The sequence below is a fragment of the Anopheles maculipalpis genome, chromosome 3RL, assembly GCF_943734695.1.
Source record: "Anopheles maculipalpis chromosome 3RL, idAnoMacuDA_375_x, whole genome shotgun sequence".
Classification (NCBI taxonomy): Eukaryota; Metazoa; Arthropoda; class Insecta; order Diptera; family Culicidae; genus Anopheles; species Anopheles maculipalpis.
The window spans coordinates 67,482,492-67,494,923 of NC_064872.1; the positions used below are offsets into that span (position 1 = coordinate 67,482,492).

General features: G+C 47.6%; 3 protein-coding genes across 3 annotated transcripts in view; 1 reads left to right on the plus strand and 2 right to left on the minus strand.

Moving 5' to 3' along the window:
* LOC126562150 (multiple inositol polyphosphate phosphatase 1) overlaps nucleotides 1–12,432 on the minus strand; it is a 222,946-nt gene that overhangs the window by 170,651 nt on the left and 39,863 nt on the right. The window lies entirely within an intron of this gene.
* On the plus strand, nucleotides 353–1,419 carry LOC126562627 (uncharacterized protein C7orf50 homolog). Its single transcript, XM_050219181.1, has 2 exons — nucleotides 353–416; nucleotides 486–1,419. The coding sequence occupies exons 1-2, from the start codon at nucleotides 353–355 to the stop codon at nucleotides 1,397–1,399; spliced, it is 978 nt and encodes a 325-aa protein (XP_050075138.1). The 3' UTR covers nucleotides 1,400–1,419.
* LOC126563260 (thioredoxin, mitochondrial) lies at nucleotides 1,638–2,319 on the minus strand. Its single transcript, XM_050219890.1, has 3 exons — nucleotides 2,070–2,319; nucleotides 1,903–1,984; nucleotides 1,638–1,822 (listed from the first exon to the last, which is right to left on the minus strand). Exons 1-3 carry the CDS (start codon nucleotides 2,237–2,239, stop codon nucleotides 1,658–1,660), a joined length of 417 nt encoding a protein of 138 aa, XP_050075847.1. The 5' UTR covers nucleotides 2,240–2,319; the 3' UTR covers nucleotides 1,638–1,657.

The window sequence follows — 12,432 nt, forward strand, 5'->3', positions numbered from 1 at the left end:
ACGACCTTGTGTAATTCGCGTTCGGTAGAAAGCTAAACCGATGCGTGCTTCGTTCGTTTTGCAACCGATGCGCGTTGTGTGATTGAATGGAAGGAAAACACACCAGGAAATTTGTGGAAATGCAGCACCGAAGGACAAACACGAAAATTGTGTGTGTTTCGAAATGTTGCTGCAAAAAGTTACGTTTTCTGTGCTGTCTGTCACCTGGGTGCAAGATGGAGTTTGACACACGACCAGTGACGTATGTCGTTCGGGCCCGTCAAACTGTGCGCTCTTCAACTTTTCAAAACAAATCTTGTGCGGTGTGTTTTGTCTTGCGACCGCGTGCGTGTGCTTTTATTAGTTCGGAAAAATGGGTAAAAAAAGTAAAAATGCAGTGGAACATGCTAAAACTGTGATTCCTGCAGAGCAATTGGGTAGAGTAAAACGATTGATTATGATCCAATGAAAGTTCTACAAGTATTAACATGATACTTATACTGCAGAACCTCAAGATGCGCCATCGACCAAGAAGAAAAGCAAAAAGCATTCGTCTGCCCCAATTGATGCACCGGTAGTAACGAATGGCACCGATTTGAACGGTACTAAAAAGGACAAGAAAAAGAAAAACAAAGAATTACCGGCATCCGATGAGAACAATTATGCTGTGGGAGAAACTGTAGAAACAGTTGGCGAAAATTCTGCGCAAGAGAAGAAATTCAAAAACAAAAAGAAAAGAGACCACCAGGATCCCGCTGAAGAAGGCGCGCAAAACCATGCTACGGTTGAGAATGGAAATGGTGTGGAAATGAAGTCAAGAAAGAAAAAGAAAAATGACCAGCCCACAGATGCCACGGAAGAGGATGAACAACTCATCTCGTTTAAAAAACCCAGTAAAAAACGTTCCGCTGAGTCGGAAAATTTAGAAGAAAAAGACGATGTACCACCGGTGAAGCTTTCCAAAGCGGATAATGACACCATAACGGCTGGCACAACGATTGATCAGATCACCGGTATCAAGCTGAAGAACAAAAAAGGTAAACGGGCAAAGAGGCGTGAAAAGCAGGCCTTGCAGGTTGAGGAGAACAGGCAAAAATCGAAGAAAAAGGATCGGGACGAAATGGAGAAGTATCTGCAGTGTTGGAGCACCGATCGGGCCAAATGGAAGTTTCACAAACAGACACAGATACACATTCAGACGCACGTGTTTGACGAGGTGGAGATTAATGCCGATTTGTGGCCAATTGCGCTAGAGTATTTGAGTGGAGCGAAGGGTAGCAGTAAGGAATTGCTGGTGAAAAGTGCCAAAAGCATTATCAAGGATGCAGATGCGAAGGCAGCTGCTGCCGATGGTGACGAAACCTGGCAGGCCAGTAGCAAGTACGAGCGTGCGAGGGAACTGTTGCAGTTTATGGGATAGAAATATGAGATAACGTGAAATATACCGTAGAAAGAACTATTCAAGAAACATATTCTTGCGACCACTTTATTCCAGGCTATGGAAAGATAAGGTTTCTAGCTAACACACTTTACACGCTTGTTCGTAACAGAACAAAACATACATGAAGCCCCATTTTCGTTGTTTGGGGGACAGTGGAACACACTTGATCCATCTAATGGATGATGAAAATGAGTACAAATTATCAACAGCCTCCTCTTCAACAGTTATTCCGGATCATTATTTTGTCGCCCCCACTACATTCTGTACCCACGTTCGCAGCTTGTCCGTGTCCTGCAAACCAACCAAACGTTGCTCCACTTTGCCATTGCGAATTGCCAACAGCACCGGGACGGACGCTACCTCATAATCTAGAGCTAGGTCCGTGTGTTCGTCGATATCAACCTGAAGTGAGATGTCGCATCGTTAAAGTGGGCCTGTTACATAATATGGCAACAACCCAACCATGCCGAAGGGAGACTTACCTTTGCCAGCTTTATTTTACCCTCATTTTCTCCAATTATTGTTTCGATGCGAGGTGTTAACATGCGGCACGGTGTACACCACCTGCGGGATAGAGAGAGAGAGAGAGAACAAGGGTGCTGTGTTAGGAAAGGGGACACCCAAAACCGAAACCTTACTTTCACATTACGTTGCAAAGAAGTCCACAATCACCGGGTCCTTGCTGTTGCGAACTTTTTCGTTAAACTCTTCCGGGCTCTGTACTTTGAAGATTTCGAACCGTGGAACGCTGGTGGCGATACCTCGCACGAAGGTACCGAGTGGGGCGCGAAGGTTGAAGAATTTCTGTACCGCTGCCATTACGCACGTAGGATTGTTCGGGTGGCGATGAAAATAAGGAGGCTGCAATATATAAACACGACGGGCTGGAGTTTGTCTAAGAAGGGCAAACGTCAGACGTTTGACAGCTGATGTAAACACAGCTGGTTAACAACAGACGTTTGGATGCAGACGTTTTGTGGTGATCGCGTGAGATGGTTAGGCAGTGGTCTAGTGTATGATAAATATGAGGCGAACATGTGGTAGTAGGAGTAAATTATTGGCCTAGGGAATATGATTTTTCGTGTGAAAATAAGGATATAAAAACGGTGCAGCGAGCAGCATTTTTAAAATTAACTGGTGAAACACTTGCGAAGATTACCGGATTCGGTGAAATTTGTTCGTCACCCTGCGGAAAGCGCCTAAATGTATGCAAAGCGCAGCACATGTCACCAATGATGCACCGTGTGTTTTAAGTGTAATTGTTAGGAAGGAAAATGACAGTTGGGGAACTGACGTACGAGGGACAGCTGTCAGAACAATGGTTGGGACAGGTAGCTGTCAAAGATGGGTCAACCCGGCAGTAGCGAGATAAACGGGGAATAGGTGGCACCGTTTTAAAGTTTTGGACAAAATAAATAACTAAAACCATCACCAAGTATTCTCCGTGCTATTCATTTGGAAGTTGTGACAACATAAAAGCCTTTAAAACGGTAAAAAAAAGGTGAAATGGAAGTGGATCGGAAGGATTGCTGCCAGGCTTGCAGTGATCAAGTGGACGATGCAACTTTTGTGGCGTGTGATAGTTGCGACTCATGGTGGCATTTTTCGTGCGTCGGTATAACGGAATCGCCGGAAGCCGTGGAAAAGCGGAAGTGGTTGTGCGTCGCGTGCACGGGCAGAGAGCGTTCTGGAGCGGTAAAAAGGACGCCGATCAAGCACGTGGCGGCACCAACAGGTCCAGCAACACATAACCTCAAACGGGTTGAGGTTATGATGCCCACGGTAGAAAGCGTCAATCTTTCTCCGCGTGAAACAAGCGACGGCGTGTTGGAAAATCCTAACCTCAAGTTGGTTGAGGTTACGAAACGCTTGGCGGAAGGCTTCAACCTGCACTCACGGAATACAACCGACAGCGTGGCGGCAAATTCTAACCTCACTCTTGCTAAGGGATCCGACAGTATGGCAAACAGGCTAGCCATAATGAAGCGACGGCAAGAAGCGGAGAAGAAACGGGTGGAACTGGAGTTGCAGCTGCGGTTCGTGAAGGAAGAGGAGCAGATTTTGGCTGAGGAACTGGGCGTGCAAGTGACCGCTGAGACATCGACAGTGATACCATCCTGTGCGGAGGGTGGTTCGATGGAACGTGTGAGACGTGAGGAGCGCGGTTATGCCCAGCAGGAGGTGAATGTGCATCGCAACATACCAACCGAATTACCCGTGTTTGCCGGGGACCCGGCGGACTGGCCAATATTCATCGCGCATTATGAGTATACTACGGACAAATTCGGCTTTTCCAACTGGGAAAATATGTTGCGTTTGCAAAAGGCGCTGAAGGGTCCCGCTCTAGAGGCAGTGCGTAGCCGTTTACTTTTGCCGGAAGTGGTACCGCAAGTGATAGCAACGCTGCGCTCACGTTATGGTCGGCCAACGCATCTCATCTCGGCGTTAATCGAGAAAGTGCGTAGGATGGCTGCACCCTGCATGGAGAAGCCCGACACCATCGTGGCATTCGGTGAAGCGGTGCAAAGCATGGTGGACCATATGAAGGCCGCTGGACGAGAGGCGCATCTGACTAACCCGTTGCTGCTACAGGAGATCGTGGACAAGCTACCGATGACCGAGAAATATAATTGGGTGCGATTTGTACGGCACATCGACGAACCAGACCTCCGGATGTTTGCAGAGTACATGGCCGAGTTGCAGAGCGCTGCGGAGACGTTAACCAATCGGGAGTTACCATCGTGGAAGGCGGCGGAAAGGAAGAAGCCCAGCACCAAGGCTTATGTGCACGCACATGTCGATCATCAGGAATCAACAACATCTGGGAATAACTCAACGCAGGTAGGGAAATCATTGCGTTGTTTTATTTGCGATAAAAGGGGACACGATGTGGGAAAATGTTTTGAGTTTGTAGCAATGTCGGTTAAGGAACGGTGGAATAAGGCTCGTGCACATTCTTTGTGCTTCGGCTGCCTGGGCAAGCACAACTGGCGGACGTGCCGCAACAGGCCAGTGTGTGGCAAAGAAGGGTGTACGTACCGACATCATGCGTTGCTGCACGGAGTGGAGGAGTCTCGGCGTGTCTGCAATGAGATCGGCGCTTCGGAACCCGGGGTTGGAAGGAACAATGGTGGTGCTATTGCGGAAAGCAACCATCATCAGTACGCATCGTCTTCGTCGAAGGCACTCTTCCGGATTGTGCCTGTCACCGTGTATGGTCCGGCTGGAGCGGTGGCAACGTTTGCCTTTTTGGATGAAGGTTCATCCATGACGTTGGTTGACGAGGATTTGGCAGAGAAATTAGGTGTCAAGGGTGTGGTGGAGCCTCTTTGCATTCGTTGGACCGGCAATACAACAAGGGTCGAGGCTGGGTCCAGACGCGTAAATCTCGAGGTGGGTCCGATTGGTTCTACAAGGCGTTTTGCGGTCAATTCGGTACGTACGGTTCCAGCCATGAACCTACCGCGGCAATCCTTCGTACAGGACGAAGGGAGGTGGGAACATCTGAAGCAGCTGCCGATACAGGAATATAAGGATGCGGAACCCAAGATGCTTATTGGGTTAGACAACCTGAGGCTGACGGTTCCCCTCAGGACGGTAGAGGGCGGAGATGGTGATCCAATCGCAGTCAAAACGCGTTTAGGATGGTGTATCTACGGGAAGCCGACGAACCAGGGGGGTGATAGACTACTGCACATCTGCGAGTGCAATAGCCCAAACAATCTTCACGACGCGATTGGCAAATTCTACGAACTGGAGCAAATGGGGGTGGCGTACACACACGGTCAGGATGACCCGGATACCCAACGTGCTCAACATCTATTGGAGGTTACCACGGTTCGTGTTGGAAGACGCTTCGAGTCGGGTTTATTGTGGAAGGTGGATCATTCAGAGCTTCCTTCAAGCCTCGCTATGGCGAAACGTAGGTTCGATTGTTTGGAGAAAAGGATGGAACGAGATGGTCAGCTCAAGCTGCAGGTACACCGTCAGATTCGCGAGCTGCTGGACAAACAGTATGTGCACAAGGCAACGAAACAGGAACTGTCGGAGGCTAACCCGAAACGAATTTGGTATTTACCAATAGGAGTGGTTACTAACCCAAACAAACCTGGAAAGGTGCGTTTGATTTGGGACGCTGCAGCTAAGGCACATGGCACATCACTTAACGACATGCTGCTTAAGGGTCCTGACGACGTTATGTCTTTACTTGGAGTACTATTCCGTTTTCGTCTGTATGCAGTGGCGGTGTGTGCAGACGTAAAGGAGATGTTTCTACAGATAAGAGTGCGGAGAGAGGACAAGCATGCACAGCGCTTCTTATGGCGGTACAATCCTTCGGACGAGCTGGATACCTACATCGTGGACGTTGTGACATTTGGCTCTACATGTTCACCCGCGACAGCGCAGTATGTCAAGAACCGGAACGCGAAAGAGCATGCCGAGAAATTCCCACGTGCGGTTGAGGGAATCCTTGAGAGCACATATGTGGACGATTTCTTAGACAGCTTTGGGACGACGGAGGAGGCGTGTCGAGTGTCTAACGAGGTCCGGAAAGTATTCAGCAATGGCGGATTCGAGCTAAGGAATTCGAGCTCGAATAGTGCAGAGGTAATTAAACACCTCGGTGAGCAGAACAGCGGAAACATCAAATATTTATCAACCATGGGGGATGATATCGAACGCGTATTAGGAATGCGTTGGCATCCTGCATCCGATACATTGGGATTCTGCACACGGGCGTGTACGGTGATAGCTGACTTCCTAAAGGCAGAGCGGATTCCAACGAAGAGAGAGGTATTACGATGTGTGATGTCATTGTATGATCCTCTTGGGTTGTTGGCGATATTCGTGATTCACGGCAAAATCCTGATACAAGATCTATGGCGAACCGGCACGCAGTGGGATGAAGAAATAAATGGCATCCAATACAGCGAATGGCGCAGATGGATAGAACTTCTCCCAACGATTGGCGACATACGCATTCCGCGTTGTTACTTTACCGAAGCATCGAAGAAAACGTACGAGAATGCCGAATGGCATGTGTTCGTCGATGCCAGCCAGCACGCATATGCATGCGCTCTTTATCTTCGCACGATCGATGAGTCCGGTGAACCGCAGTGCACCCTGGTTGGAGGAAAGGCTAAGGTGGCGCCATTAAAGCCCCTTACGATACCGAAGCTAGAACTCCAAGGTTGCGTGTTAGGCGCACGGTTCTTGCGCTACACGCAGGAACACCATCCAATTCGTGTGACACGACGAGTGCTCTGGACTGATAGCACGGTCGCTCTGTCATGGATAAGAGCGGATCCCCGAAACTACAAACCCTTCGTTGCCCATAGAGTAGTCGAGATTCTGGAGAGCACGGCAGTGGATGAGTGGCGATGGGTGCCGACAGACCACAACCCAGCGGATGAGGCAACGAAGTGGAAGGGTAGGCCGAACTTCGACTACGACGGAATCTGGTTTAAAGGGCCGGAATTCTTGCTGAACGGAGAGGACGACTGGCCGCAACAAAGATCGACCGACACAGGCACGGGAGAAGAAATACGGCGGGTAAATCTTCACACCGAGGGCCCTGATACCAGACTGTTACTCATACCTTATGAACGGTTTAGCAGGCTGGAGAGACTGTAACGGACAATTGGGTGGCTTGTGCGTTATGTAGGCAACCTGGACAAGAAGAGGAGAAGCGAGTCAGTTCTGGGAGGAGTTCTCAGCCACGAGGAACTCTATAAGGCTAACATCATCTTGTGGAAACAGACCCAGTGGACATTCTACTCGGAGGAAATTCGTGTCCTGAGCACCCAAAATGGCGATGAAGTACCCCGCGGGACGGTAGCTAAACAAAGCCGTATATACAAGCTATTGCCATTTCTGGATGAAGAAGGCGTTTTACGGATGCGAGGAAGAATAGGAGAAGCGGCGGAAGTACCCTATTCCGCAAAGTATCCAGTAATTCTACCGGGGAACTCTAAATTGGCTGAGCTAATAGTGGAGCGTTATCATCGAGTCTATCGCCACGCCAATAACGAAACAGTAGTGAACGAGGTACGACAACAGTTCCAGATCCCGAGGCTGCGAGCGTTGGTTGCGAAAACGGTGAGGAATTGTGTGTTCTGTGCAATCCGGCGGGCACTACCACAAGTACCACCAATGGCACCGCTACCAAAGGAGAGACTGGCACCGTTCGTCCGGGCGTTTACCTTCGTTGGACTCGACTACTTTGGCCCGGTATTGGTAAAGAGAGGAAGGTCGAATGAAAAGAGATGGGTTGCCGTATTCACCTGTTTGACCATACGAGCGATCCATTTGGAGGTAGTGCATAGCCTAGCGACAGAATCATGCATAATGGCGGTCAGGCGATTCGTGGCGAGGCGAGGTGCACCGATAGAAATCTTCAGTGACAACGGGACCAACTTCGTGGGCGCTAGCAGACAACTTCGGAAAGAAATCGAGCAGCGTAATGAAATCCTGGCAACGACTTTCACCAATGAACACACCCGTTGGAACTTCAACCCGCCTGGTGCTCCCCATATGGGAGGCGCATGGGAGCGTATGGTACGCTCAGTGAAGGCTGCGATCAGCACGGTAATGGAGGTGAGGAATTTACCGAATGACGAGACATTCGAGACCATATTGTACGATGCTGAGGCCATGATCAACTCTAGACCGTTGACGTACGTACCGTTAGATCCGGAGAACCGAGAGGCGATTACACCAAATCACTTCCTGTTGGGAAGTTCTTCGGGAGTTAAACAACGGCCGGTACTACCCACTAACTATAGAGACAGCCTAAGGGGGAATTGGAAGTTAGCGCAACATATCCTAGATAGGATGTGGAGAAGGTGGATTAAGGAGTACCTTCCAGTAATCACGCGTCGATGTAAGTGGTTTGAAAATGTCCGAGAGGTAAGGACAGGGGATTTGGTACTGATAGTAGAAGGGACAATTAGGAACAACTGGAAGAGGGGTATGGTAGAAGGAGTTATTACAGGAGTTGATGGGCATGTGCGACAAGCGTGGGTTCGCACCACCACAGGAACGCTAAGAAGACCGGTAGCGAAACTAGCATTACTCGACATAAATACAGGGTGACCATACATAGTTGGTCACGGGCTGGGGGAATGTTAGGAAGGAAAATGACAGTTGGGGAACTGACGTACGAGGGACAGCTGTCAGAACAATGGTTGGGACAGGTAGCTGTCAAAGATGGGTCAACCCGGCAGTAGCGAGATAAACGGGGAATAGGTGGCACCGTTTTAAAGTTTTGGACAAAATAAATAACTAAAACCATCACCAAGTATTCTCCGTGCTATTCATTTGGAAGTTGTGACAACAGTAATAACGAATGGTTAGATTAATTAGTAGAAAATATAAGCTGAATTTGGATATGCGAGCTTTGGATCTAGTTGATGATCGGTTGATTATCACGGCCGATGTGTAGCCCTTAGCCCTTGAAACATATTTATTGGATGCTTTGTTCCGGGTATTGATGAACGGGTACAGTTTATAGAAAGCCAAACATTTTGGAGGATAACCCTACAGGTAGGGATTGATAGTAACACGTTCCAGAGATGGAATGATCAGTTCGAAGCGGCAATTGAATTCGCCAGAAGTTACCGGCGTAACGATGAAAACTAATGCTTTTAAAATGAAAGCTGGCAGCATGCTATTCGGCATGTTGCAGATGACTTCTCCAATTTTAGCCAATAGTGCACAATGTATATTTCGAACGATTTTTAATCTCACCGAATATACGCTGTCCTAAAACAAAGTTACATCTCACAGTGCTGCCCACAAATTATTCTAGGGGGCTATTTTTCTCGAGTCTTTTACCAGTTTTACTTAGCAAATAATTGAACAGGAAAGATTCAAAGGCAATTCAGAGAACTGCCTTTGTCTACTACATATTAGCAAAAAGATAGGGAGGAAAACATGAAAAATAAGCTTCAAGCCGATTTCTTGAACCTGAGCCAACAGATGCAACTGATCCCGTATGGATCATGGTTTCAAATGCAAACGGACACAATTAATGGCCACGCGTTGGCGTAGTTAAATCCGTGCGGTCGTTTGTTTTGTTTATCCACCATCGCAAAAAAAAAAAAAACCCGGCACAATTCGCCTATGTTTGTGGACCGACTTTTGCGTCATTAGGTTTGAATGATTCTGCGCACAACCTGATGTCCAACTCCACAGTCCCGGTAGATGATCAATGGACGTTCTGTGCCGGTGAGATATGGCACAATTGCTGGTCTTGCCTTGTTGGCTGACCGCAGCAGAATCACATGATGATACCGATGGGGGATGCATTTTATTGTAAGTCCATTAAAAACGGAATGATTGGGCCGATCCTGTGGAGCAGGTTCTTCATGTCAAGAGGGTGACCTCGCGTGCCGATACTTTCCGCGCCGAGTAGCCGAGAGCTAGCAGCAGCAGCATCAGGCCGGCTTAGCTAGTTGTCGGTGGATTTTAAAAATATATCTTTCGACATCGATGATGTTCCTATTCAGCCTGTTCTTTACTCACTCCACCATTTCTACCGAATAAAACGACCGGTAAAACGCTGGTTTCAAGTGGGACTGCAGTACGAGTTTTCCCTGTACCACCATTAAGGGGAAGGGATTTGTTTGGGAGTGATCTTTATTTGTGTATTAACCTTGCCAGTGTAAATAATCGTTACCCATACGAGATACGGAAACTAGTATCAAGGGAAACCAATTCTTACATTTGGATTGAAAACAACGCTATTCTACTAATGGATAGTCGGCTCTCCGTTCCCTGAGGTTCTTCTCTGCACTCTCTGTGATATCCGAATTTTTCTTTGCAAGAGATCGAGAGCGAGAGAATTTGAGCAAGGAAAAACCAGATCCCCATCACGGAATCGGGAATCAGGGTAGCAGTAGAAAACAAGGTGCGAGGGTTGGGAAAAACACCAACACCAACGATCGTACACGATCATGCGTTTTTCACTCCGGGGCCAGATGACGGATCTCGGGGCAGAGACGGAGTGGAGTGGTGTTAAAAATGTGCCGGGTTTGTTCTAGTTTCTCGAAAGTAAAATTTCATTTCGGGTATCTACGCGGCTGGTGGCGTATCGTGTCGCGAGTTTGTCGCGGTCTCGCCGTGCTGTCACAAGACGAAATCGACGAGCGTATCTTGGATCGCTCTGGTCCGGGATAAGGTTTTCGTGGACGTGTGTAGTTGTGTGTGCGTGTAAGTGTACGAAAAGGGGCTTTCCCGAATAATTTTTGCGCGGTCAATGTGCCCGGACCAACGTGGTACGGAATCTCTAACGATCGAGTGCGGACAGGCGTGTGTGAGTGTCAAATGCAAATTTGGATTTTAATTGCATCTTTGGAGTGTGAAAAGTATAGAAATGTCTGTAGGAATAGGTTTTCCGCTACCCGTTCCGTCCATCGATCTTTCAAGCCGCAGCCGAACATATAGTACGTTAGGATCGTGTCCTTGTCAAAATATCCTACTACCTGTCAAACACCGTGCTCAGAAGATATTGTCCTTTTTTTTCTTGGTTGCTCTTCAACCTGCCCCCTACGACTCGTAGTGGCAATGTACGGTACGCAATTTTCAACATCATGGCGTCAACCACACACACACACACAAATTTTTCTCCCCACCCCCCCCCCCCCCCCCAAGTTTCCCACCGATGCGTTCCATGCGTTCCCTAACCACATGATATTGTTCACCGCCACCAGTGGTAATTCTAATTTTAAACCGCACAAGATCTCGTTACCGCTCAGAATGCGAGTCTTGTCCTGTGTTGGTGCTTTGTTGTCATAAGGTTGGTGCGTTTTTCCGATCCTCGGATTCTCGGATGGATGTGATAATTTCATGCATTTAAAGAGATTTCTCTCTGCCGAAAATTGGCAGAAGCTCTCCACTCGCCAGATAACAATTGAAGTCATCTGTTGCCATTTTCTTTTCTTTGCACTGCATTTATAAAGGTCCGACGAGAACAGGTAGTATACAGGTCATACAGGTACACCGGCTGAACACACTGTCCGATCACACGATTGTGGTAGTAGGCTGTGATATCGCGCTGCGTACGATCGTAGTAAACAACGCGTCGTCTCGTGTCTAGGTTCTAGTTTCTTGGAAAAAGAAAGAAAATGTGACCAAGAATGCATTTCAGTGGCATCAATGTGAAGTGATGAGCATTGTGAGGTGATGATAGCAAAAAAGGTATCGCCATTCGAATGAGAAAAGCATCTGCGTAAAGTGCATTAAAGTGTCAGTTATGAATGTGTGCGTCGTATAGAGGTCGCGAAACGAAGTTGTGTAGTGCCCGGTCCCGAATGGCTGGAATGTTTCGATGAAAATAGGCAAAAAGAAGCGAAATTTGTGTGACGTGTGATGGTGATCTATCTCGCAGTGCATAGTGCGTGCCGTGGTGAGTTGCGTATTTGAGTTGCAGTGAGAATGTTTTTTTCCCCATCTGTCCTCTATTCCCCGAAAAGTGTGTGCGTTTGGAGGGTGTGCTGAGTAAGTGGTCAATGGGGGTTTGGGGTTTGTATGAAATTGTTTTTCCTCCGCGTTTTTCTCTGTGTATTGCGTTCTATGTATTGGGAGTGAATTGTGCATAAGTGAGTGTGGGTGTGTGTGTGGAGCACGCGTGTCACCGTGCACTTGATGCACTTGCGTGAGCTCGAGAAGTATTAAACTGACATGTAAGTAGTACAACCTGTCCCAATAAAAACTGTTTTTAGATGTCTTGATTTCATAGTCCATTGCGCTAAGCGAGATGTTAGCAAAGAATATTTTTACTAGTTTCATGATTTCTGCCAAGAAAAGGATCAGAAAAAGTTATTTAAATGTACAGGTATCTACGATATTGATTATTTGAATATTTTTCTTCTATTTCCCCTTTTTTATTCATGTAGGACGGCCATGCCGTATTGCTTACACTTAACTTATAAGTAAGATAGAACTTTCATCTTAGCTGGTAAATATCCTTTGTGGTATCCGAGGTCCTATTCCCATGTTCTATACGCTGG